Source organism: Pongo abelii, chromosome 16, assembly GCF_028885655.2.
Source record: "Pongo abelii isolate AG06213 chromosome 16, NHGRI_mPonAbe1-v2.0_pri, whole genome shotgun sequence".
NCBI classification, from domain to species: Eukaryota; Metazoa; Chordata; class Mammalia; order Primates; family Hominidae; genus Pongo; species Pongo abelii.
The window spans coordinates 55100400-55124002 of NC_072001.2; the positions used below are offsets into that span (position 1 = coordinate 55100400).

The following is a 23603-nucleotide window of genomic DNA, read 5'->3' on the forward strand; positions in this document are numbered from 1 at the left end:
TTACAAGATATGTATCTTAACATTGTTCTTTATGACACAAGAATTGCTAAACTCCTTAAATTGAAAGAAAGTCACTGATAGAATCTTATGCCCTCAACTTGCAAAAAAAAGAAACTATTTAAAAACTGGTTTCATTTACAAATAAGACTTTGAAATTATTTTCAATGGTTCATCATATTGGTTAAATATAGTCTACACTGTTTCAACTATTACCAACTTCAAATCTACCCAAATTCGTGAAGTTCTATAATACGTAAGAGAGTTCTTTATGCTAAATCACATCCTTTGGAGAATGAGCAAACTCACAAAGATCAGAAAACGGCTTTTGGAAAGGGACAGCTCTCCTCCCCCTTAGCTATAAAATCCAAAACCCGCTCACCCGTTATGCAGCAGGTGTGACATACCTGTGACGAGCTCACGATCCTCCTCTTATCTTTGCACCAGTCCATGCACAAGACTTTGTTCCCATGGCCTTTGAGGGTCCTTCTGGTCTTCATGACAAACTGCCCCAGGGCCTCCACCCGCTCCGCCACCTGGTGCACTGGAAGGACAAGGCCATAGTCAGTCCCCTTGCTAAGGACCAGGTTCTGGGCTTTGGGCTGGCACAGCACAGACATATGCTCCGCAGAGGGAGGCAGCCCCATGGGTTTCCTCCCTAACAAGCCACAGCTTGATTCTCTGATTCCTTACCATTGCATCCTAGCAGCACACCTTCTTTTAAGATCAGTAGAGGGTAGAGACAACACTGCCATTCTCTCTTTGTGTTTAAGACCCTATATTTTTCAAAGCAGTTTTATCTATGCATGTTGAGGGATTAACAACAAGACCACCTCATATTCATAAAGCACTACATAAAATTATTCCCTTTAAGGGCCACAGCTCTGAGAGGAGGGCAGGACGGGCAGGAGAGTGAGACTGCTATGCCCATTTAGCAGGTGGGAAAACTGAGACTCACAGAGGTTATCTGGCTAAGACAAGTTCATACAATCAACAGCAAACCAGGCTGGGGCTTCTAGTTCTCCTGCCTACCACTCTCTCATCACAAGGAAAACTGACTTTACAAAACTGTCCCATCAAGATTATAAGGTACACCCTGCAGCTCTAGAGCTGGCTGTGTCTAGCTGACCCTCTGTGTGCCTAGCACCGGCCTGGACATGGCAGGTACCTCATACACATGGCACAGGAAAGAATGAACCAGCAAACTGCCAAGCAAGCTGTCTGCAAACTGCACACCTGTGAGTTTACTGAAAAACTTAGTGTCTACAGAAATCAACACAATGTCCTAAAAGTCTGAATACACGATCCACTCACAGCACCACCTACACCAGAAAGGAGATCCAAAAGTCAGTCTTTCAGGGCTGGGACCACAGCTTCTTTCCTGAGGCCAAGGGCGAGCTTTCTAGGGGCTTGTAGAGAAGCTGAGACTGATGAGTCTGAGAGGGACAAGTTCGTAGGAAGTGGCTGGAAAGCCACAAAGACCAGCTCGTCCAGGCCCTTCAACATGCAGGGGAGGACGCCGAGGTCTGCAGGGATCCCGTGGCCACTCCCCACTTCCCTCTCTTGTTGGTGGCTATGTGAGAAGGAGAAGCCAGGGCTCTGAACTGTCCATCTACATCTCCTTCCTTGAAACCTCTCAGCTGGCCTTTCTCCAGGCAGGTGAGGAGGGAAGAGGTCGTTTTCAGGGGGGGACAGCCTACGCATACAGACAGAGGAACAGGGTGGGAAGAGGCTAGGCAGCTGCTCCTCATTTCTTCCCAGGGAGCTGCCGAGGCTTGACGGGGCCGTGGCCCATTTCCCTTCCACTGGAAGCCTGCACTGAGAGGGGCCAGCTCTGTGGTCTGAGTCCTATGACAGCAGCGTCCTTTCCTGGGAAATCCTTCCTCCTATCCTTCCCTCCCCAAAATGCTTCAGTGTGTATGTCCTAAAAACAAGGAACTCTCTTAAATAACCAAAGTGTAATGATCAAAATTAGAAAATTAATGCTGAAACAACACTAATCTACAGACTTATTGAGATACTGCCTATTGTCCAAATAATAACCTTCACAGCAAAAGAAAATCCACGGTCATAGAATGCATTCAGTTGCATGTTTATTTAGCCTCCAGTTATATTTAGCTTCCAGTTATTTGGTTCCTTCTTGTAATGTGGTCTAATGCTTCCTTGAGATTAGTTTGGGTAAAACACATTTGGCAGGGACACAGAGATGGGGTGCTGAGCTAATGTCACTGCATCCCACCTGGGCCCATGAGTCCCACTGCTGGTGGGGTCACCGGGGATCATCTGGTTAAGGGGGCACCTGCCAGGTCTCTCCACTGGAGAGTTACCATTTTACCTTTTGTAATGCAAAGTGTCTTGTTAGGGAGGTACTCTGAGGCTATGTAAACATTGTGTTAACCCTCAAACCTCAACGGCCTTATTTTAATACTACTAATGATTCTGGCCTGAATGAGTGATTGTGATGATAGCTGGCAAGTGGTGATCTTTCTCAGTCCATCCTTCCCTCTGCATTCATTAGTCGGCTTTCTAAGGAGGAGCTCTGCCTCCTCTCCCAGTTATTTATTTATTCATTCATTTACATTAGTAGAGACTCATGGGTTCTTACTTTATTCAAGAGGTTGTAATCCATTACTAATACTATTGACTTTGATCTTCAAATTGTCCCAGGTGATGGGGAGCCCCGTCAAGCAGGTTCCCGTGACCTTCTGACATGTCCCCCTCATAGTCTGAGCACTTCTCATTCCAAGCTTCCGTTGTTCCTTCCCTGTCCTTGCTCTAAAATCAGCTGTTTCTCCAAGGAACTAAAAGTTCCTTTTAGTTGCCTAATTTCCTTGTGATAAAAGAGCAAAGTTGCACATGGGCTAAAAGTCTTTGTGAAAACCCAAACTGTAAAAATACCTGCTAAACTAGGCCAGGCACAGTGGCTCACGCCTGTAATCCCAGCACTTTGGGAGGCCAAGGTAGGTGGATTGCTTGAGCTCAGGAGTCTGAGATCAGCCTGGGCAACATGGTGAAACCGTCTCTACCAAAAATACAAAAACTTGGCTGGATGTGGTGGCACATATCTGTGGTCCCAGTTACTTGGGAGGCTGAGGTGGGAGAACTGCTTGAGCCCAGGGGCAAAGGTCGCAGTGGGCAGAGGTCGCAGTGAGCTGACATTGCGCCACTGCACTCCAGCCTGGGTGACAGAGCTAGACCTTGTCTAAAAATACAAACAAACAAAACAAAAACCTTGCTAAACTCTAAAGTGCTACATGAATGTTCAATTATTATGCCATTGCTTCTGCGAAAACATTGCATTATTTACTGCCACAAACAGCATATTTGTCTTTTACAGATACGTTCTTTACAAAATACATCGAATGAAGTTTAAAAACAGATTGAATTTTCCAAATTCCTTTTTTTTTTTTTTTTTTTTGAGACGGAGTCTCGCTCTGTCGCCCAGGCTGGAGTGCAGTGGCGCGATCTTGGCTCACCGTAAGCTCCGCCTCCCGGGTTCACGCCATTCTCCTGCCTCAGCCTCCCGAGTAGCTGGGACCACAGGCACCCACCACCACGCCTGGCTAATTTTTTGTATTTTTAGTTAGAGACGGGGTTTCACCAAGTTAGACCAGGATGGTCTCGATCTCCTGACCTTGTGATCCTCCCGCCTCGGCCTCCCAAAGTGCTGGGATTACAGGCGTGAGCCATGGCACCCAGCCTGATTCTTATAGGCCTTTTTTTTTTTTTTTTTGAGTCGGAGTCTCGCTCTGTCACCCAGGCTGGAGTGCAGTGGTGCCATCTTGGCTCACTGCAACCTCTACCTCCTAGGTTCAAGCGATTCTCCTGCCTCAGCCTCCGGAGTAGTTGGGATTACAGGCACATACCACCACGCCCAGCTAATTTTTGTATTTTTAGTAGAGACGTGTTTCACCATGTTGGCCAGGACGGTCTCCATCATCTGACCTCGTGATCAACCCACCTCCACCTCCCAAAGTGCTGGGATTACAGGAGTGAGCCACCGCGCCCAGCCATATAGGCCTTATATATAAGGCTCTATCGGCCCAGAGTTGTGAGCATATTTTATTTAGTATTTTACTTTTAAATTTTACATCAATATTATTGCTGCTTCCCCCAATGCAGCATTAGGATAGCCATAGCTTTTTGATAATTTCCCTTTTAATAAAAAAGATGATTCACCCAACCAAAATAGGGCCCTCCTTACATAATGTGAATTTGAATAGATCCCAACTATTAATTATTTTTTCTCACTACATTTTTTCTTCCCACATGTAGATCACTGCCAACCCACTCCATCCTGTTTCTATCTGCCAAATTTTGCATCCACTGAATTAAAACAAATTTTAAAAATTAAATATTAGGAAGTTAAAAAAAAGACCTGGAAATGAGCTGAATATGTGCTGGGTATTATTTGTGCGAACTTGGTTCAGGACAGATGTGGTTTCTCCTTTGCCTTCTGGAGGACCATTCCTCCAGGATTTAATTTTTTTTTTAATGTTGAATATAACCAGCTGGTTTCTATAATAACAATTTGCTAGAATATAATGGCGACCTGTTAAGAAATTCCACTAGCTCCAGGAAGACAGGAGTGCTGTCTTGTTTGATCTTCTTCAGAGGCAAAACTGGAGCAAAGCAGTTAAAAATCTAGGCTCTGGATTTGGGGGCTTGGGTCAAAGCCTGGCTCTGCCGCACACCAGCTGCACAACCTTGAGCAAATCATGTACTTTCTCACCACTTCTCTTCCCCTGTGGGGTTGTGGGGACAACTATTCAAGCCTGGCATAAAGGGAACACTTCATAAGGGTTGGCTATGACATTCTCCAGCACGGCACACAGTGAGTACCCAGTAATATTTACTGAAGGAATAAATGAAATGCTTAGTATTTATTAAACTTCAATCAACGGTAGCAATCCTAAGCAGCAGTTTTTGGTGGGTGAACAAAACAATGCCTCTTTGCCTTCTTTTTCTGTACCTCTCCCTATCCCTATCCCTAATCCATCATCCCCACTTCAGCTGTCAAGCAACTCACCAATTTAACAGGGCACGCTCACTAGCACTGGGAGTGGGAGGCACACAGATGGTTCCAGACCTATTTTCTGATCCAAGGAGCTCACCTTTTTTTTTTAAAAAAAGTTCCTTTTTTTTCTTTTCCCCCTCCTGGCCCTATCCTGTTCCCTGAGCAACTTGGATTTGGTCTTTACTACGCACAAACCCTTACACCGTTTAGATACAGCTCAAACTCTTTCCTAGTTCATTCCGGTTCCGTCTGTACCAGCCTCTGGGACCACCCAGGTGTATGAGAGTCAGTCCCTGCCCTCACTGGAGTTCAGAGTCAAGGGAAGAGATGGAGCCATAATGATGACTTCCATACAACGTGGGACTTGCTAAGCTAGATGTGTGGACACAGCAAGCTTCTGTCCCAGACGATGGGCACCGCACTGGGTCTTTTGGGGTGGCATCTGAGCTCAGTCGAAAGGATAAAAAGGTGAGTCAGATGAGAGGAGGTCCTAGGTGGGTACGCTAAGCTGAGGAAATGGCAAAAGCAAAGGCCCAACAATAATACTGATGTAAAATTTTTACATCAATATTTTTTAGGGGTGGAATAAACAACCTGATTGCAGAGTAAGGGGTAGGTGCAGGCAAGTAATGGCGCTGTACACCCGTGACAGAGCTCATTTATCCCACCGTGACAGCAGCCTGCTGTCATCAGAAGAGTGGCATGGTCGGATCTGCCTTCTCATGACTATCTGTGGCTGCAGCGTTGGAGGACAGCGTCGATGTAGACAACACTGGAGGAGGGAAACCAGGGAAGAGACTCCTCTTCATTGGCAGCCCCCTCTCCAGCGGACACACCATCTGCTGCACCACCCTTCTTTGTGGTCCCCCCAAGGTCAGACTGGAACAGCCTAGAAACTGCTCCCTGTCCCTGGATGTTCTCCTTCCCATGTCCAGGGAGAGGACGCTTGCCTCTGTGGCCTCCCTGCTCAGTTGGGTCCTGTGAAGCTTGAGATGCTGAATATTCTGGATGCCAGTCCAGACCAAGGAATCAGAATCAAAGTCATGGCTGGAACTCAAGAGGAAGTGTAGGCCAGTGAATGTTTGCTGCTTGAATGATGGTTCCAGAATCTCTACTATGTGCCAAGAACTGTGCCAGGTGCTTGGGTACAGAAAAGAGTAAGACAGTCTCTGCTCTTACTGAGCTCACAGTCTGGAGGGGGCAGACAGGTCAGCACCCACGTAGCAACTACAGTGCAGTGTCATGGTGGCTGACAGAGGCTCTCACCCAGGGTCAGGGAGCCAGAGGGGAACAGGGTTGACTCTGCTGGCAGGTGTGGTCATTAGAGGTGATGTCACTGAAGCCTGGTTTGAAGGATGCATCGGAGTTGGGGTGGAAAAAGGTAGGTGGGAAATTAGCTTCTTTTTTTTTTTTTTGAGATGGAGTCTCACTCTGTTGCCCAGGCTGGAGTGCAATGGCATGATCTTGGCTCACTGTAACCTCTGCCTCCTGGGTTCAAGCGATTCTCCTGTCTCAGCCTCCCGAGTAGCTGAGATTCCAGGCCCATGCCACCACACCCGGCTAATTTTTGTATTTTTAGTAGAGATGGGGTTTCACCATGTTGGCCAGGCAGGTCTCGAACTCCTGACCTCAGGAGATCCACCCGCCTCTGCCTCCCAAAGTGTTGGGATTACAGGCATGAGCCATTGCGCCCGACTGGGAAATTAGCTTCCTAATGTCTACTTTTGTTGCTGTTTTTTAGGAAAATGGCAGACAATGACCCAATCCATGGGAGTGTTCTGAGGTTCAACTGAGAAGGCAAATTAAAGTGCCTAACAGGCAGCTGGCAGGCCAGGAGTGGCAAATCTAGAGTTGGTGTACTAGGAGCTGAGAACTAGAAGACTAGAAACAACATGACCCGGAGAGAAACGGGGCTTTTGAAATGGAGGAGCCATGAAAACTAGAGATCATGTTTAGAATAGTAGAGAATGGGTGAATGAAAAGAGGGGTTGTGAGTGGAGAGATGGTTTTGTCTTGATTGCCTTTTATAGAATTATAGAAGTAAATGTATATTCATTGAAAATAATCATAAAATAAAAATATATGGTCACTTATAATTCTGCTTAGCCTGACTATTCTTATCACTCGGTGTGTACCCTTACAGCCTTTCCTCCACATATGTGCACACACATATATATGTGTGTAAGCAGACAACATGCCACATAAAATTTGGGGGACTACAGGCATGGGATTACAGGTGTGAGCTGCCACACCCAGTCTATCTATCATTTTTAATGACTCCATAACATTCCACTGTATACGCATACTATAATCTCTGAATCTCCTACTGGTGGACACTTACTTTGTCCCAGGGCTACCATGATACCCTTGTACTGTATTATCTCCTTAGATAAATTCCAATTCGCGGAATTACTGAGTCAAAGGGAAAGTATATTTTTTAAGGCTTTTGATGTATGTTGCCAATATCCACCATTGATTGTGTATCTCCTGGGTGACGGGCACTGGGCTGAGTGCTTTACACAACAGCCTGAGGACAAAGGCTTTATCTCCACTTCTACAGATGAGGAGCCTGGAGCTCAGAGAGGCTAAGGACCTCATGCACACATACTTGGATCCCTAAGAACATTTACATACTTTCAATAATGGGAGAATCTGTGGGCGGGTAGCTATCATTATTTAGAAAATCAAGGAGTAGGTGAGGCATTGACAATGGCTTCTTAGTCCAGGAGACATCCTAACTTTGGATCCTCCATGCCTCTTTCTTTTTTTGAGACAGAGTCTCGCTCTGTTGCCCAGGCTGGAGTGCAGTGGCGTGATCTTGGCTCACTGCAACCTCCACCTCCCAGGTTCAAGCAATTCTCATGCCTCAGCCTCTCAAGCAGCTGGGATTACAGGCACGCACCACCATGCCTGGCTAATTTTTGTATTTTTTTAGTAGAGATGGGGTTCCACCATATTGTCCAGGTTGGTCTCGAAGTCCTGGCCTCAAGTGGTCCACCCACCTCAGCCTCCCAAAGGGCTGGGATTACAGGTGTGAGCCACCGTGCCCGGCCATACCTCTTTGAGGTAGCCAGATCAATGGGTCACAGAGCTAGAGAGCCTAGATCAGGAGTGAAGAAACCTGCCTGGGTCTTGGCTTGGCAGCCACCTGGCTGGAAGAATCATGGAAAGTTAGAGCCAGAAGAGACCTGAATGACTCAACAAGCAAAGACTGAGCACCTTTCGCAGGCTGGCCCTGTGCTGTGTGCCAGGCTGAACATGATGGACGGGTCCCAAGTGGATGGCACTTGGAGTTGGGTAACCATGTGGAGCGGTAGTCTTCAAGCTCCCATTTTTACCTGTAGAAGTCTCCCCCAACTGCCTCTGCTTTGGCTTATGGACAAAATCTTACCAGAAGTCTAATACGGAAAACAGATGAAGGCAGAGCTGAGCTGGTGAACAGTGGAGGGAGGGTGACGGCCAGACGCGAAGGCACGGCTACCCCTAAGTTCCAAATATCACGTCTACCCCTGGAGTCCAAACAGCAAGCGTGAAGGCCAGAGAGCTACACCAAGCCCCCTTGCTTCTCAGAAAAGGAAAATGGGGCCTGAGGGAAGAGCACGGTTAACAAATTAAAGGTGAACACATGTCTCCTCTGAGCCTGCACCCTGCTCTGTAAAATGACGGTATTAGAGAGTATCTCACAGGACCTTAGAAATATAATTCTGGCAAAAACTTAACTTTTCATCATGATGTGGCTTACTCTCAACTTTCAGGGAATACTTTTGTTATTTATTTTATAATCTGTGCATACATGAACTGAAAGCAAAAGATATGGTGTGCAGCTCAATACACAAGAATTCAAATCATATAAATTTATAAAGTGAAAATTCACAACAGGGTCCTTGTCATTACATCATAAGGCAATGAAAAAAAAGGAACCAAAGCATGAACAAGCTCTAAAATGTCCGTGAAAATAAATACTCCGAAACTGATTGCAAAGAAGACAAGTGAGATGTCTTAAATAGGAAAACAAAACTATTTAAAAAATGACCTGGAATCACTTTCAAATTTGCACTAATATATACAGTCTTTTCATGGCCACCTTTTGGTAGATTAAACGAATCAAGGAGAAAAAAAATTTAACGCTAATTTAAAAAACTCATGTAGTCTGATTCTGTGCCAAAGTAGAATGGGATAGGATGGATACAAAACCCTCAAACAGGCTGATCCGAGTGCAATGGTGTTTACTACTAATTGATTACAACCAGTTACATATTTCTTTGTTCCTTTTCCACTCCCACTGCTTCACTTGACTAGCCTTAAAAAACAAAACCAAAAAAAAAAAAAAAACAAAAACACAAGGCGGGCCAAGATGGCTGGTTAGAAGCAGCTGCAATCCGCAGCGCTCGTGGAGAACGGAATGGCGAGTGAATTCTACACCTTCAACTGAGGTATTCAGATTCTTGCATTGGGACTGACTAGCTAGTCGGGGCGACTCACAGAGAGCGAGGAAAAGCAGGGTGGGGCGATGGCCCACCCGGGGAGCAAAACTGAGCCAGGGCATCCCCGACCACCGGCCAAGGGAGGCGGTGAGTGATTGTGAGACCACGCCCGGGAAACCACGCTTTTCCCACAGATCTTTGCAACCTCTGGATCAGAAGATCACCTCGTGAGCCCAAGACGCTGAGGGCTTTGGGTCCAAAGCACAGAGCTGTGCGGACTCTCGGTGGCAGCGTGGGCACACACGGAGACCCAGGAGTTTTCGCAAACTCGGGCCCATGAAAGTCCTGTGAGGAAGGAGATCCATCTATTCCCCTAGGAAGGGGGGGGTGACGCCAGGGAGCCAAGCACCGTCGTTCAGCGGGCCCCACTCCCACAGCACCTCACAAGCTAAGACTCACTGTCTTGTAATTCCAGCCAGCCAGTGGTAGAGGTTGGAGATGGCCTGAGACGACCGAGCTAGGTGGACGTGTAGGAGGGACAGACACCATCTCTGCAGCTCAAGTAGGCCATCCTGGCCTGCCAGCTCCTGGGAGTCAGGGTGGTCCAAACTGGGAGGAATTCCCCACAGCGCAGCACAGCTGCTGTGGCAGATCGTGGCCAGAATGCTACTTTAAGTAGGACCTGGATACTCTGGTGAGTCTGGTGGTCTGGATGAGGGAGGTTTCCCCCAGCACAGCGTATCTGCTCCACCAGGGAGCAGCCAGACTACTTCTTTAAGCGGGTCCCTGATCCCATTCCTCTTGACTGGGTGAGACCTCCCAACAGGGGTCTACAAATGCCTCCTCCAGGAGCATTCCAGCTGGCATCAGGTTGGTGCCCCTCTGGGATGGAGTCTCCAGAGGAAGGAGCTGGCTGCCATCTTTGCTGTTTTGCAGCCTTCACTGGTGATACCTCCAGGTGTAGGAGGGACCCAGGCAATAAGGGTCTGGAGTGGACCCCCAGCAAACCGCAGCAGCCCTGTGGAGGAGAGGCCTGACTGTTAAAAGAAAAACAGGCCGGGCACGGTGGCTCACACCTGTAATCCCAGCACTTTGGGAGGCCGAGGCAAGAGGATCACGAGGTCAGGAGTTCAAGACCAGCCTGACCAACATGGTGAAATACAAATATACAAAATACTAAAAATACAAAAATTAGCTGGGTGTGATGGCGGGCGCCTGTAATCCCAGCTACTCGGGAGGCTGAGGCAGGAGAATCGCTTGAACCTGGGAGGCAGAGGTTGCAGTGAGCCGAGATGGTGCCATTGTACTCCAGCCTGGGAGACAACAGCAAGACTCTGTCTTAAAAAAAAAAAAAAAAAAGCTGGGTGTGGTGGCTCAAGCCTGTAATCCCAGCACTTTGGGAGGCCGAGGCGGGCGGATCACGAAGTCAGGAGATCGAGACAATCCCGGCTAACACGGTGAAACCCCATCTCTACTAAAAACATAAAAATAAAAAAAAATTAGCTGTGCATTGTGGCGGGCGCACCTGTAGTCCCAGCTATTCAGGAGACTGAGGCAGGAGAATGGTGTCAACCTGGGAGGTGGAGCTTGCAGTGAGTCGAGAGCACGACACTGCACTTCAGCCTGGGCGACAGAGCCAGACTCCATCTCAAAATAAATAAATAAATACAAATAAAATAAAAAGAAAGAAAGCAACATCATCATCAAAAAGACCCCACAAAAACCCCATTCATAGGTCAGCAACCTCAAAGACTTAAGATAGATAAGCCCACAAACATGAGAAAGAATCAACGCAAAAACGCCGAGAACTCAAAAAGCCAGAGTGCCTCTTCTCCACATGATCACAGCATCTCTATAGCAAAGGCACAGAACTGGGTTGAGGCTGAGATAGAGGAACTGACAGAAGTAGGCTTCAGAAGGTGGGTAATAATGAACTTCACTGAGCTAAAGGAGCATGTTCTAACCCAATGCAAAGAAGCTAAGAATCATGATAAAACATTACAAGAGCTGATAACCAAAACAGCCAGTTTAGAGAGGAACATAAATGACCTGATGGAACTGAAAGATACAACACAAGAATGTCACGATGCAATCACAAGTATCAACAGCTGAACAGACCAAGCGTAGGAAACAATCTCAGAGCTTGAAGACTATCTTTCTAAAATAAGGCAAGCAGACAAGAATAGAGAAAAAAGAATGAAAAGGAATGAACAAAACCTCCAGTAAATATGGGATTATGTAAAAAGACTGAACCTACAACTGATTAGGGTACCTGAAAGATATGGGGAGAATGGAACAAGCTAAAAAACATACTTCAGGATATCATCCAGGAGAACTTCCCCAACCTAAGAAGACAGGGCAACGTTCAAATTCAGGAAATCCAGAGAATGCCAGTAAGATACTCCCTGAAAAGATCAACCCCAAGACACATAATCATCAGATTCTCCAAGACTGAAATGAAAGAAAAAATGTTAAGGGCAGCCAGAGAGAAAAGCAAAGGGAAGCCCGCCAGACTAACAGCAGACCTCTCAGTGGAAACCTTACAAGCCCAAAGAGAGTGGGGCCAATATTCAACATTCTTAAAGAAAAGAATTTCCAACCCAGAATTTTATATGCTGCCAAGCTAAGCTTCATAAGCAAAGAAGAAATAAGATCTTTTTCAGACAAGCAAATGCTGAGGAAATTTATCACCACCAGGCCTGCCCTGTAAAAGCTCCTGAAGGAAGCACTAAATATGGAAAGGAAAAACTGTTACCAGCTACTACAAAAAAAACCTGAAGTACAAGTACACTGTGAAGCACCTACACAAACAAGTCTGCAAAATAACTAGCTAGCATCATGATGACAGGATCAAATTCACACATAACAATATTAACCTTAAATGTAAATGGACTAAATGCTCCAATTAAAAGACACAGAATGGCAAGCTGGATCAAGAGTCAAGACTCATGGGTATGCTATATTCAAGAGCCCCGTCTCACATGAAAAGACACACATAGGCTAAAAATAAAGGGATGGAGGAAAATTTACCAAGCAAAGGGAAAACAGAAAAAAGCAGGCATTGCAATCCTAGTTTCCAACAAAACAGACTTTAAACCAACAAAGATAAAAAAAGACAGAGAAGGGCATTACATAATGGTAAAGTGTTCAATTCAACAAGAAGAGCTAACTATTCTAAATATATATGCACCCAATACAGGAGCACCCAGATTCATAAAGCAAGTTCTTACAGATCTACAAAGAGACTTACACTCCCACACAATAATAGTGGGAGACTTTAACACCCCACTGGCAATATTAGACAGATCATTGAGAGAGAAAATTAACAAGGATATTCAGAACCTGAACTCAGCTCTGGATGAAGTGGACCTGACAGATATCTACAGAATTCTCCATCCAAAAACAACAGAATATACATTCTTCTCATCACCACATGCCACTTACTCTAAAATTGATCACATAATTGGAAGTAAAACTCTCCTTAGCAAATGCAAAAGAACTGAAATCATAACAGTCTCTCAGACCACAGCGAAATCAAATTAGAACTAAAGATTAAAAAACTCACTCAAAACCACACAACTACGTGGAAATTGAACAACCTGTTCCTGAATGACTCCTAGATAAATAATGAAATTATGGCAGAAATCAAGAAGTTCTTTGAAACTAATGAGAACTAAGAGACAACGTATCAGAATCTCTAGGACACAGCTAAAGCAGTGTTAAGAGGGAAATTTTAGCACTAAATGTCTATATTAGAAAGCTAGAAAGATCTCAAATCAACAACCTAACATCGCAGCTAAAAGAACTAGAGAACCAAGAGCAAAATACCCCAAAGCTAGCAGAAGACAAGAAATAACCAAGATCAGAGTGGAACTAAAGAAGACAGAGACATGAAAAACCCTTCAAAACAATCAATGAATCCAGGAGCTGGTTTTTTGAAAAAATTAATAAAATAGATAGACCACTAGATAGATTAATAAAAGAGAGGAGAATCAAATAGACACAATCAGAAATGATAAAGGGGATATCACCACTGACCCCACAAAAATACAAACAACCATCAGAGAATACTACAAATATCTCTATGCACATAAACTAGAAAATCTAGAAGGAATGGATAAATTCCTAAATGCATACACCCTACCAAGACTGAACCAGGAAGAAATGGAATCCCTGAATAGGCCAATAATGAGGTCTTTATTAAGGCAGTAATTAAGGCAGTAATAAATAGCCTACCAACAAAAAAAAAGTCCAGGACCAGACAGATTTGCAGCTGAATTTTACCAGAGTGCAGTGGCCCACGTCTGTAATCCCAGCACTTTGGGAGGCTGAGGCGGGTGGATCACCTGAGGTCAGGACTTTGAGACCAGCCTGGCCAACATGGTGAAACTCTGTCTCTACTAAAAATACAAAAAATTAGCTGGGCATGGTGGCAGGCGCCTGTAATCTTAGCTACTCAGGAGGCTGAGGCAGGAGAATCGCCTGAACCCAGGAGGTAGAGGTTGCAGTGAGTCGAGATCATGCCATTGCACTCCAGACTGGGCAACAGGAGCAAGACTCCATTTCAAAAAAAAAGAAAAGAAAAAAGAAAACTTCAGGCCAATATCCCTGATGAACATTGGTGCAAAAATCATCAATAAATGATTCCCAATACTGGGAAACTGAATCCAGCAGCACATCAAAAAACTTATCCAACACTATCAAGTTGGATTCATCCCCAGGATGCAACATTGGTTCAACATACGCAAATCAGTAAATATAATTCATCATATAAAAACAAACTAAAGAAAAAAACCACATGATTACCTCAATAGACAAAGAAAAGGCCTTCAATAAAATTCAACATCCCTTCATGTTAAAAACTCACAATAAACAAGGTATTGAAGGAACATCTCTCAAAATAGTAAGAGCCATATATGACAAACCTACACCGAATATCATACTGAATGGGCAAAAGCTGGAAGCATTCCCCTTGACTGGCACAAGACAAAGATGCCTTCTCTCTCCACTCCTATTCAATATAGTATTGGAAGTTCTGGCCAGGGCAATCAGGCAAGAAAAAGAAACAAACAGTATTCAAATATGAAGACAGAAGTCAAATTATCTTTGTTTGCAGATGACAAGATCCTACACCTAGAAAACCCCATCGTCTAAGCCCAAAAGTTTCCTAAGCTGATAAGCAACTTCAGCAAAGTCTCAGGATACAAAATCAATGTGCAAAAATCACTAGAGAGCCAAATCATGAGTGAACTCCCATTCATAATTGCTACAAAGAGAATAAAATACCTGGGAATACAGCTAACAAGGGAAGTGAAGGACCTCTTCAAGAACTATAAACCACTGCTCAAGGAGATCAGAGAGGGCACAAACAAATGGAAAAACATTCCATGCTTATGGTTAGGAAGAATCAATACAGTGAAAATGGCCATATTGCCCAAAGTAATTTATAGATTCAATGCGATTCCCGTTAAACTACCATTGACGTTCTTCATAGAATAGAAAAAAAAACTATTTTAAAATTCGCATGTGACCAAAAGAGAGCCCATACAGCCAAGATAATCCTCAGCAAAAGGAACAAAGCTGGAGGCATCAGGCTACCCAACTTCAAAATATACTACAAGGCTACAGTAACCAAAACAGCATGGTACTGGTACAAAAACAGACACACAGACCAATGGAACCAAATGGAGAGCTCAGAAATAAGATTGCACACCTACTATCATCTGATCTTTGATGAACCTGACAAAAACAAGCAATGGGGAAAGGATTCCCTATTTAATAAATAATGTTAGGAGAACTGGCTAGCCACATGCAGAAGACTGAAACTGGACCCCTTCCTTACACCTTATACAAAAATTAATGCAAGATGGATTAAAGACTTAAATGTAAAACCCCAAACTATAAAAAATCTAGAAGAAAATCTAGGCAATACCAGGCTGGGTGTGGGGGCTCACGCCTGTAATCCCAGCATTTTGGGAGGCCAGTGCGGACGAATCACTTGAGGTCAGGAGTTGGAGACCAGCCTGGCCAACATGGTGAAATCCCGTCTCTACTAAAAATACAAAAATTAGGTGTGGTGGCGCATGCTTGTAGTCCCAGCTACTTGGGAGGCTGAGGCACTTGAATCACTTGAACCTAGGAGGCGGAGGCTGCAGTGAGCCGAGATCGCACCACTGCACTCCAGCCTGGGTGACTGAGGCAGGCAGATCACCTGAAGTCAGGAGTTTGAAACCAGCCTGGCCAACATGGTGAAACCCCGTCTCTACTAAAAATACAAAAAATTAGCTGGGCATGGTGGTGGGCACCTGTAATCCCAGCTATTCAGGAGGCTGAGGCAGGAGAATAGCCTGAACCCAGGAGGTGGAGGTTGCAGTGAGCAGAGATCACGCCATTGCACTCCAGCCTGGGTGACAAGAGCGAGACTCTGTCTCAAAAAAAAAAAAAAAAAAAAAAAAAGAAAAGAAGAGAAGAGAAAAAGAAAAGAAAGAAAAGAAAAGAGGAAAATAGGAAAACCTAGGCAATACCATTTAGGACATAGTCATGGGCCAAAGATTTCATGACAAAAACGCCGAAAGTAATTGCAACGCAAGCAAAAATTGATAAATGGGATCTAATTAAAACAAAGGGCCTCTGCATAGCAAAATAAACTACATCAGAGTGAAGGGACAAACTACAGAAGGGAGAAAATGTTTGCGATCTATCCATCTGATAAAAGTCTAATATCCAGAATCTACAAGAACTTAAACAAATTTACAAGAAAAAAAACCCATTAAAAAGTGGGCAAAGGACACGAACAGACACTTCTCAAAAGAAGACACTCATGCAGACAACAAACATGAAAAAAAGCTCAATATCACTGATCATTAGAGAAATGCATATCAAAACCACAATGAGATACCATCTCATGTCAGTCAGAAAGGTGATTATTAAAAAGTCAAGAAGCAACAGATGCTGGCGAGGTTGTGGAGAAAAAGGAATGCTTCTACACTGTTGGTGGGAATGTAAATTAAATTAGTTCAACCCTGTGGAAGACAGTGTGGCAATTCCTCAAAGATCTAGAAGCAGAAATGCCATTTGACCCAGCAATCCCATTACTGGGTATATATCCAAAGGAATATAAACCATTCTATTAAAAATATAAACCATTCTATTAAAAGATACATGCACGCATGTTCATTGCAGCACTATTTACAATATCAAAGATGCGAAATGAACCCAAATGGTCATCAATGATAGACTGGATAAAGAAAATGTGGTACATACATACCATGGAATACTATGCAGCCATAAAAAGGAATGAAATAATGTCTTTTGCAGGGACATGGAAGCCATTATCCTCAGCAAACTAACGCAGAAACAGAAAACCAAACACCACATGTTCTCATTTATAAGTGGGAGCTGAACGATGAGAACAAATGGACACATCGGGGGAACAACACACACTGGGGCCTGTCAGGGGCATAGCAGGAGGGACAGCATCAGGAATAATAGCTAATGGATGCTGGGCTTAATACTTAGGTGATGGGTTGATCTGTGCAGCAAACCACATGACACATGTTTACCTATGTAACAAAACTGCACATCCTGCACATGTACCCTGGAACTTAAAAGCTGAAGAAAAAACAAACCAAAAAACCCCTCTCAAACACCTGTATGGAAGGAAAACATTTATAGTCACATTTATCTCACTTGTATTTGTCAGAGATTTGTGAATTACCTTAAAAAAATTCATGAGGGTGGGCGCGGTGGCTCATGCCTGTAATCCCAGCACTTTGAGAGGCTGAGGCAGGCAGATCACCTGAGGTCAGGAGTTTGAGACCAGCCTGGCCAACATGGCTAAACTATATAAAAAAAAAAAATTAGCCAGGCATGGTGGTGTGCGACTATAATCCCAGCTACTTGAGAGGTTGAGGTAGCCAGGAGTTTGAGGCGGCAGTGAACCATGATCGGGCCACTGTACTCCAGCCTGTGTAACAGAGTGAGAATCTGGCTCAAAAACAGTAAATGTATAGATGGGTATAAAATGAAAAGCACCTTCACTTTCCATATCCCTCTCTAGCGATAACAAGTTCCTTGTGTATCCTTCCAGACATTTACTGCATATACAAGCACCTCTTGTTTATTAAGATCATGTTATATATACTGTTTGGCACTTTGCTTTTTATTTTCTTTTACTTAATAAAAAAATCGACACCTTTTCATACGTGGATTTACTTTTCTTTCTATTCAATGCCAATCTCTTTTTTTTTTTTCATTTGATAAATATTTACTTAGCCTAGCTCACTCTTGTAGGAGGGTGATCCACAGTAAATGATACAAATAAAGTACCTGCTGCCAAGGTACTTAACATTCTAGTAAGGGAGACATAAAATCAACCAATCATCAATCAGTCAACAAAGAATAAATGAATGAAAGTAATTTTAGAGAGTGATGAAGTGAACAATGAAAGGGAGCTGAAATTATAGGAAGTTGGGACAGACATGGCCATTTTATATTAAGGAGTCTCCACGCTGCCCAGGCTGGTCTTGATCTCCTGGGCTCAAGTGATCCACCTGCCTCTGCCTCCCAAAGTGCTGGGATTACAGGCGTGAGCCACCGTGCCCAGCACATTTACTGCTTTTTATAATAAGGGAAGGTGCCTCTGAGGAGATGGAATATGAACCGAGACAGAATATATGAAGTAAGCTGTGCAAAGAAGTGGGAGAACATTCCAGAAGAGAGTATACAACATGTCTGAAGGCTGAAGGCAAGAACAAGCTTGATGGTCTGAAGCTCACCAAGATGGCCAGTGTGACTGGCGACAGTGAGCAAAGCATAGACTGATCCAAGGTGAAGTAGAAGAGGTAGATGGAACTAGGTCAGTTAGGGAGACTGTTGGCAAATCTCAACTTTCTAAGAGAAGGTCTAGCATGGTGAGGAGGACAGCTGTCCTGGGAGCTTGAATCTTCTCTATTCCCTATTCAACATTAGAGTAGCTACAAAATCTTAGGGAAATCCCTTCACCCCTCCCTGGATCTCAACTGCTTTTTCATCTATAAGGGACAGGGCTGTTAGGAAGAGAAGGAAATGTTTTGTGCTGGAAGACTGAAGCTGAAACAGGGGAACCCTCCTGATCTAAGAGCTGTGTGATAGGCTAAATAATGGCCCCCAAAGGTATCCACATTCTAATCCCCAGAACCAGTGGCGATGCTATCTTACGGCAAAAGGGACTTTATAGATGTGATTAAGTTAAGGATCTTGAGATGGGGGGATTATCCTGGATTACCCAGGTGGGCCCAACATAATCACATGGATCCTAATAAGAGGGAGCAGGTGGGTCACAGTCAGAGAGAGAAGTGACCAAAGAAGCAGTGCTCAGAATCACGTGAGCCTTGGGCCAAGAACATGGGCAGCCCCAAGAAGCTGGAAAAAGCAAGAAATGGATTCTCCCCTAAAGCTTCCAGAAGGACCTGCCCACCCATTTTAGTCACCGATTATAGACCTCCAGCACTGTAAGAAAACAAATGTATGTTATTGCAAGCCACTAAGTTTGTGGAACTTTGTACAGCAGCAACCAGAAATGAATGCACACTGTAACCATATGATTCTAAAATGCCTTGGAATCAAGCGAGGGAGTACTCACGTGTGGTAGAAGATAAGCAGAAAGTGACAAGGAGAAAGCTCTGGGGAGAAGCAGGAAGCTCTGTGGGAGGAAGGGGAAAATGGGGCTTGGGGCTGTGGAGTTTGATGTGAGCTGGCTTCCCATCAGAGGACCCATATAAGCTATTAATACTTCCTATATTTAATGTTGGCCAAGGGTCTGGCTTGGGGATGAGGGCCAAAGGGATGGAGGTGAAGAACTCAGTGTCTGAAGAGAGGAAACCATTTTTTCCTCAAAGTTTATGCTATACAATTTTATTGTGTTGACCTTAAGGCAAGAATTTGGGCAAGTCCAAGCCTATCCTGGTTTGCCTAGGACCGCAGGGTCTCCTGGGGTGCAGGACTTTCCATTTTAAAACCTAGGGTCTGGCTAGGCGTGGTGGCACACGCCTGTAATCCCAGAACTTTGGGAGGCCGAGGCGGGTGGATCACCTAAAGTCAGGAGTTCGAGACCAGCTTGGCCAACATAGCGAAACCCCATCTCTCCTAAAAATACAAAAATTAGCTGGGCGAGATGGTGTGTGCCTGCTACTAGTGGGGCCAAGGGAGGAGAACTGCTTGAACCTGGAAGGCGGAGGGTGCAGTGAGCCGAGATCGTGCCACTGCACTCCAGCCTGGGTAACAGAGCAAGACTCTGTCTCAAAAACAAACAAACAAACAAACACACATATCTAGGGTCCCAGGCAAACTGGGATGAGTTGGTTACCTTAGCTGATAGCCTAAAGGGGTCTCCCTGACTAGGGCAGAGGCTACTGGGCCACCTATATAACAACACTAAAATGCAAAAATGTACAGGCATCTAACACATGTTGCTCTGGGGAATAAACCATGCCCCTCTGGTGTCAGCCGCATACCCTAATTTGGTACTATAAAACTCATGTGTCTGGCCACACATTCCCAATTCACAGAAAACCATCCTTGGATTCCAAAATGGGAAATATCTGCTGAGGTCATCACGAAGCAGGGGCTGGGAATCTCAGCTGGGCAAGAAACAAGGCCTGTGTGTGTCAGAAACAAATCTGTCAGGTCAGGCACAGTAGCTCACGCCTGTAATCCCAGCACTTTGGGAGGCTGAGGCAGGCAGATCACCTGAGGTCAGGAGTTCAAGAACAGCCCATCCAACATGGTGAAACCCAGTCTCCACTAAAAATACAAAAATTAGCCAGGCATGGTGGCACGTGCCTGTAGTCCCAGCTACTTGGGAGGCTGAGGCAGGAGAATCACTTGAACCTGGGTGGTGGAACTTACAGTGAGCTGAGATTGTGCCACTGCACTCTAGCCTGGGCAACAGAGTGAGACTCTGTCTCAAAAAACAAACAAACAAACAAACAAACAAAAACGGCCAGGCGCAGTGGGTCACACCTGTAATCCCAGCACTTTGGGAGGCCAAAGTGGACAGATCACAAGGTCAGGAGTTCAAGACCAGCCTGGTTAACACGGTGAAACCCTGTCTCTACTAAAAATACAAAAATTAGCCAGGTGTGATGGCACGTGCCTGTAATCCCAGCTACTCAGGAGGCTGAGGCAGGAGAACTGCTTGAACTCAGGAGGTGGAGGTTGTAGCGAGCTGAGATCATGCCATTGCACTCCAGCCTGGGCAATAGAGCGAGACTCCATCTCAACAAAACAAAACAAAACAAACAAACAAAAACAGATCTGTTAACTAAGGGGCTGCCAGTCACCATAAGAGATACAGGAAAGTGCATGCTGCCAGCCCCTGCTCTGGGGAGTGAACAGATTCAGTTTATGGTCCTCCCCAGCTTCACCAGACCCTTCCCACCTTCCCCCAGGCTCTCAGCCACTTGCTCAATGGGGAGCCCTGCAAAGAAAGCTGCATCATTCCCAAACTGAATCCCGGCACAACCACTAACCAGCTACATGACCCTGAACGAATTATTTGACTTTGCTAAGCCTGCTTGCTTATCGCACAGATGGGGATGATACCACTTTCCTTCATACAGGGAAAAATGACAGCACTGTTGTTTGTACCTGGCAGGGCTCCAGCTTATACTTCCACAAGTAAAACTCATCAGCATCCTTTCCTCCCTTTCCCACCTGACTGCCAAGGGACGAACACACTTAGGAAGGAGCTGGGGGGGTCTGGGCTGGGGTAAGGTAAGAGAGGCTGCAGGGTCAACTATGGGACCAAGACAAGCTCAGAAATCATCTCTCGCTCTTCCACCTTCAGCTGTAACTTCCATTAGGAGCTGGCAAGTGGCACCCAAGGCAGGCTCTCTGATAAGAGGGAAAGAGACAAGTGTCAAGAACTCTTATCCCAGGTCACTTACCTCTCACACTTCATTTTCCTCCCTCAAGCTGTCTTGTTCTGCCACAAAACATGGCAGACAGAGTGAGCCCAGTAAAGCAATCAGATCCATCCTCTCTCTCGAAACCCTCCAAGGGTTTGCCGACTCACTGGGAGTAAGAGCCCAAATCTTCACTGTGCCCACGGGGTCTTGCATGAGCTCCCAGCATAACCTGCGGCTGGACTCTGCCCTGCACACTCCCCTCCAGACACACCTGCCTCCTCACTCTTCCTCAGATACATCAGATACACCAAACACACCCCCTCCTGGGGCCTCTGCCTAGCTCCTCTTTTTGCTTGAAGTTTGCTCTCTGGATGGTAGTCGTGGTGCTGGTTCTCTTCCTTCAGGTCTGGATTCAAAGGCCCTTCTCAATGAGGCTCCCCTGGGCCACCTTCTCTAAAGCTTCTGCTCCCCAACACCTCATGTCCCGCTGTCTGCTTTAGTTCTCTTCTCTCTAATACGTGTCATCTAGCGTGTCACCCGTATCGCTCATTTGTCCTCTGACTCCCACACTGGAATGGAAGCTCTGCCAGGGAGGGATGCTGGTCTGACTTGTTCACCGCAGTATCCCCCAGGGCTGAGAACAGTGCCTGACATACAATGGGCCGGGAGAATGTGTTGAATGAGTGACAGGCTTCGGTGTGCATACATGTCAATAGAGGAGGAGACAGGAGTAACTGCTAGGTCAAGGTGACTGAAGGCTGGAGATGATGGGATCTCACGCCTGGTGGTAGGAGGGAACTGACAAAGCCAGGACAGGGACAGGTTTGAGGTCAGTGCATGTGGAGGTGGGTTTGGAAGTGTGACATTAAGGGATCAGTTTAGAGCTTCCATTTTCTGTGGAGAAGGAGTCCAGGTAGAAGGAGAGAAGTCAGAGACCCATGCCACATAGAGAGAGTCTAAAATTTTTACTGTGAAGAGCTGACCAGAGAAACTCCAGCCAGCTCTGAGAGCCTTGGTGAACTAGTGACTGTGGGATTGACAGTGGTCTCAGTGAGCCTCCTGTGTGCCGCTTTTACAGCAGCATCTGATGTTCAGCTGCAGGCATGAGAGAGAGAGGGGACAGCAGGTTCATCCAGGCTGAGGTTCTGCCAGGCAGCTCCCATGAAGAGACAGAAGGACAAGGAAATTTGGATTGCTTGGCAAGATTGTTGCTGAAATGGTGGCCAAAGTCTCAACACTGGATACTGAAGGAAGAGAAGAAAGGAAGGGGCTGAGAGACTGGAGGAGAGGAGAGCTGGGATCCTGGAGGATCCCCAGGGAGAGACTATGCTTGGAGGTGGAGGCAGCAATTGGAGATGTGGGAAGAGGAGCAGTCCTGAGTGCTGACAAGAACCCAGGCATGTGTGCAGCAGGGGTTGCAAAGGTGGGGGGCCCACACGTCATCTCACAGGATGGGGCAGGGCTTAGGGGCAAGAGGAAGACTCAAGCCACAGTTCTAAGAAATGCCAAAGTCCTTAAGAAGTGAGAGAACCTGGCTAGGCGCACAGTGGCTCATGCCTGTAATCCCAGCACTCTAGGAGGCCAAGGCAGGAGGATCACTTGAGGCCAGGAGTTCAAGACAGGTCTGGGCAACATAGTGAGACCTTGACTCTACGAAGAATTTTGAAACAAAAGTAGCCAGGTGTGGTAGTACGTGTCTGTAGTCCCAATTACCTAGGAGGCTGAGGCAGGAGGACTGCTTGAGCCCAGGAGGTTGAAGCTGCAGTGAGCTATAACTCCACTCCACTCCAGCCTGGGTGACAGAGTGAGACCCTGTCTCTCTCTCTTTTTTTTTTTTTTTTTTTTTGAGATGGAGTCTCGCTTCACCAGGCTGGAGTGCAGTGGTGTGATCTCGGCTCACTGCAACCTCCAACTCCCTGGTTTAAGCTATTCTCCTGCCTCAGCCTCCCAAGTAGCTGAGATTACAGGCACCTGCCACCATGCCCAACTAATTTTTGTATTTTTAGTAGAGACGGGGTTTCACCATGTTGGCCAGGATGGTCTCAATCTCCTGACCTCATGATCCATCGCCTTGGCCTCCCAAAGTGCTGGGATTACAGGCGTGAGCCACCCTGCCGGGCTGAGACCCTGTCTCTTAAAAATAAAGATGAATAAAGAAAAGAATGACTGAGTGCAGTGGCTCACACCTGTAATCCCAGTACTTTTGGAGGCTCAGGCGGGCAGATCACTCGAGGTCAAGAGTTCAAGACCAGCCTGGCCAACATGGTGAAGCCTACT

General features: G+C 45.6%; 1 protein-coding gene across 2 annotated transcripts in view; it reads right to left on the reverse strand.

Annotated features, from left to right (window-relative positions):
• GNB5 (G protein subunit beta 5) overlaps positions 1 to 23603 on the reverse strand; it is a 58284-nt gene that overhangs the window by 32247 nt on the left and 2434 nt on the right. For both annotated transcript variants that reach the window (XM_009249833.4, NM_001131488.1), the window contains 1 exon segment: positions 405 to 541. In XM_009249833.4, coding sequence (XP_009248108.1) covers positions 405 to 497 — 93 coding nt within the window. In that variant the 5' untranslated portion in view covers positions 498 to 541.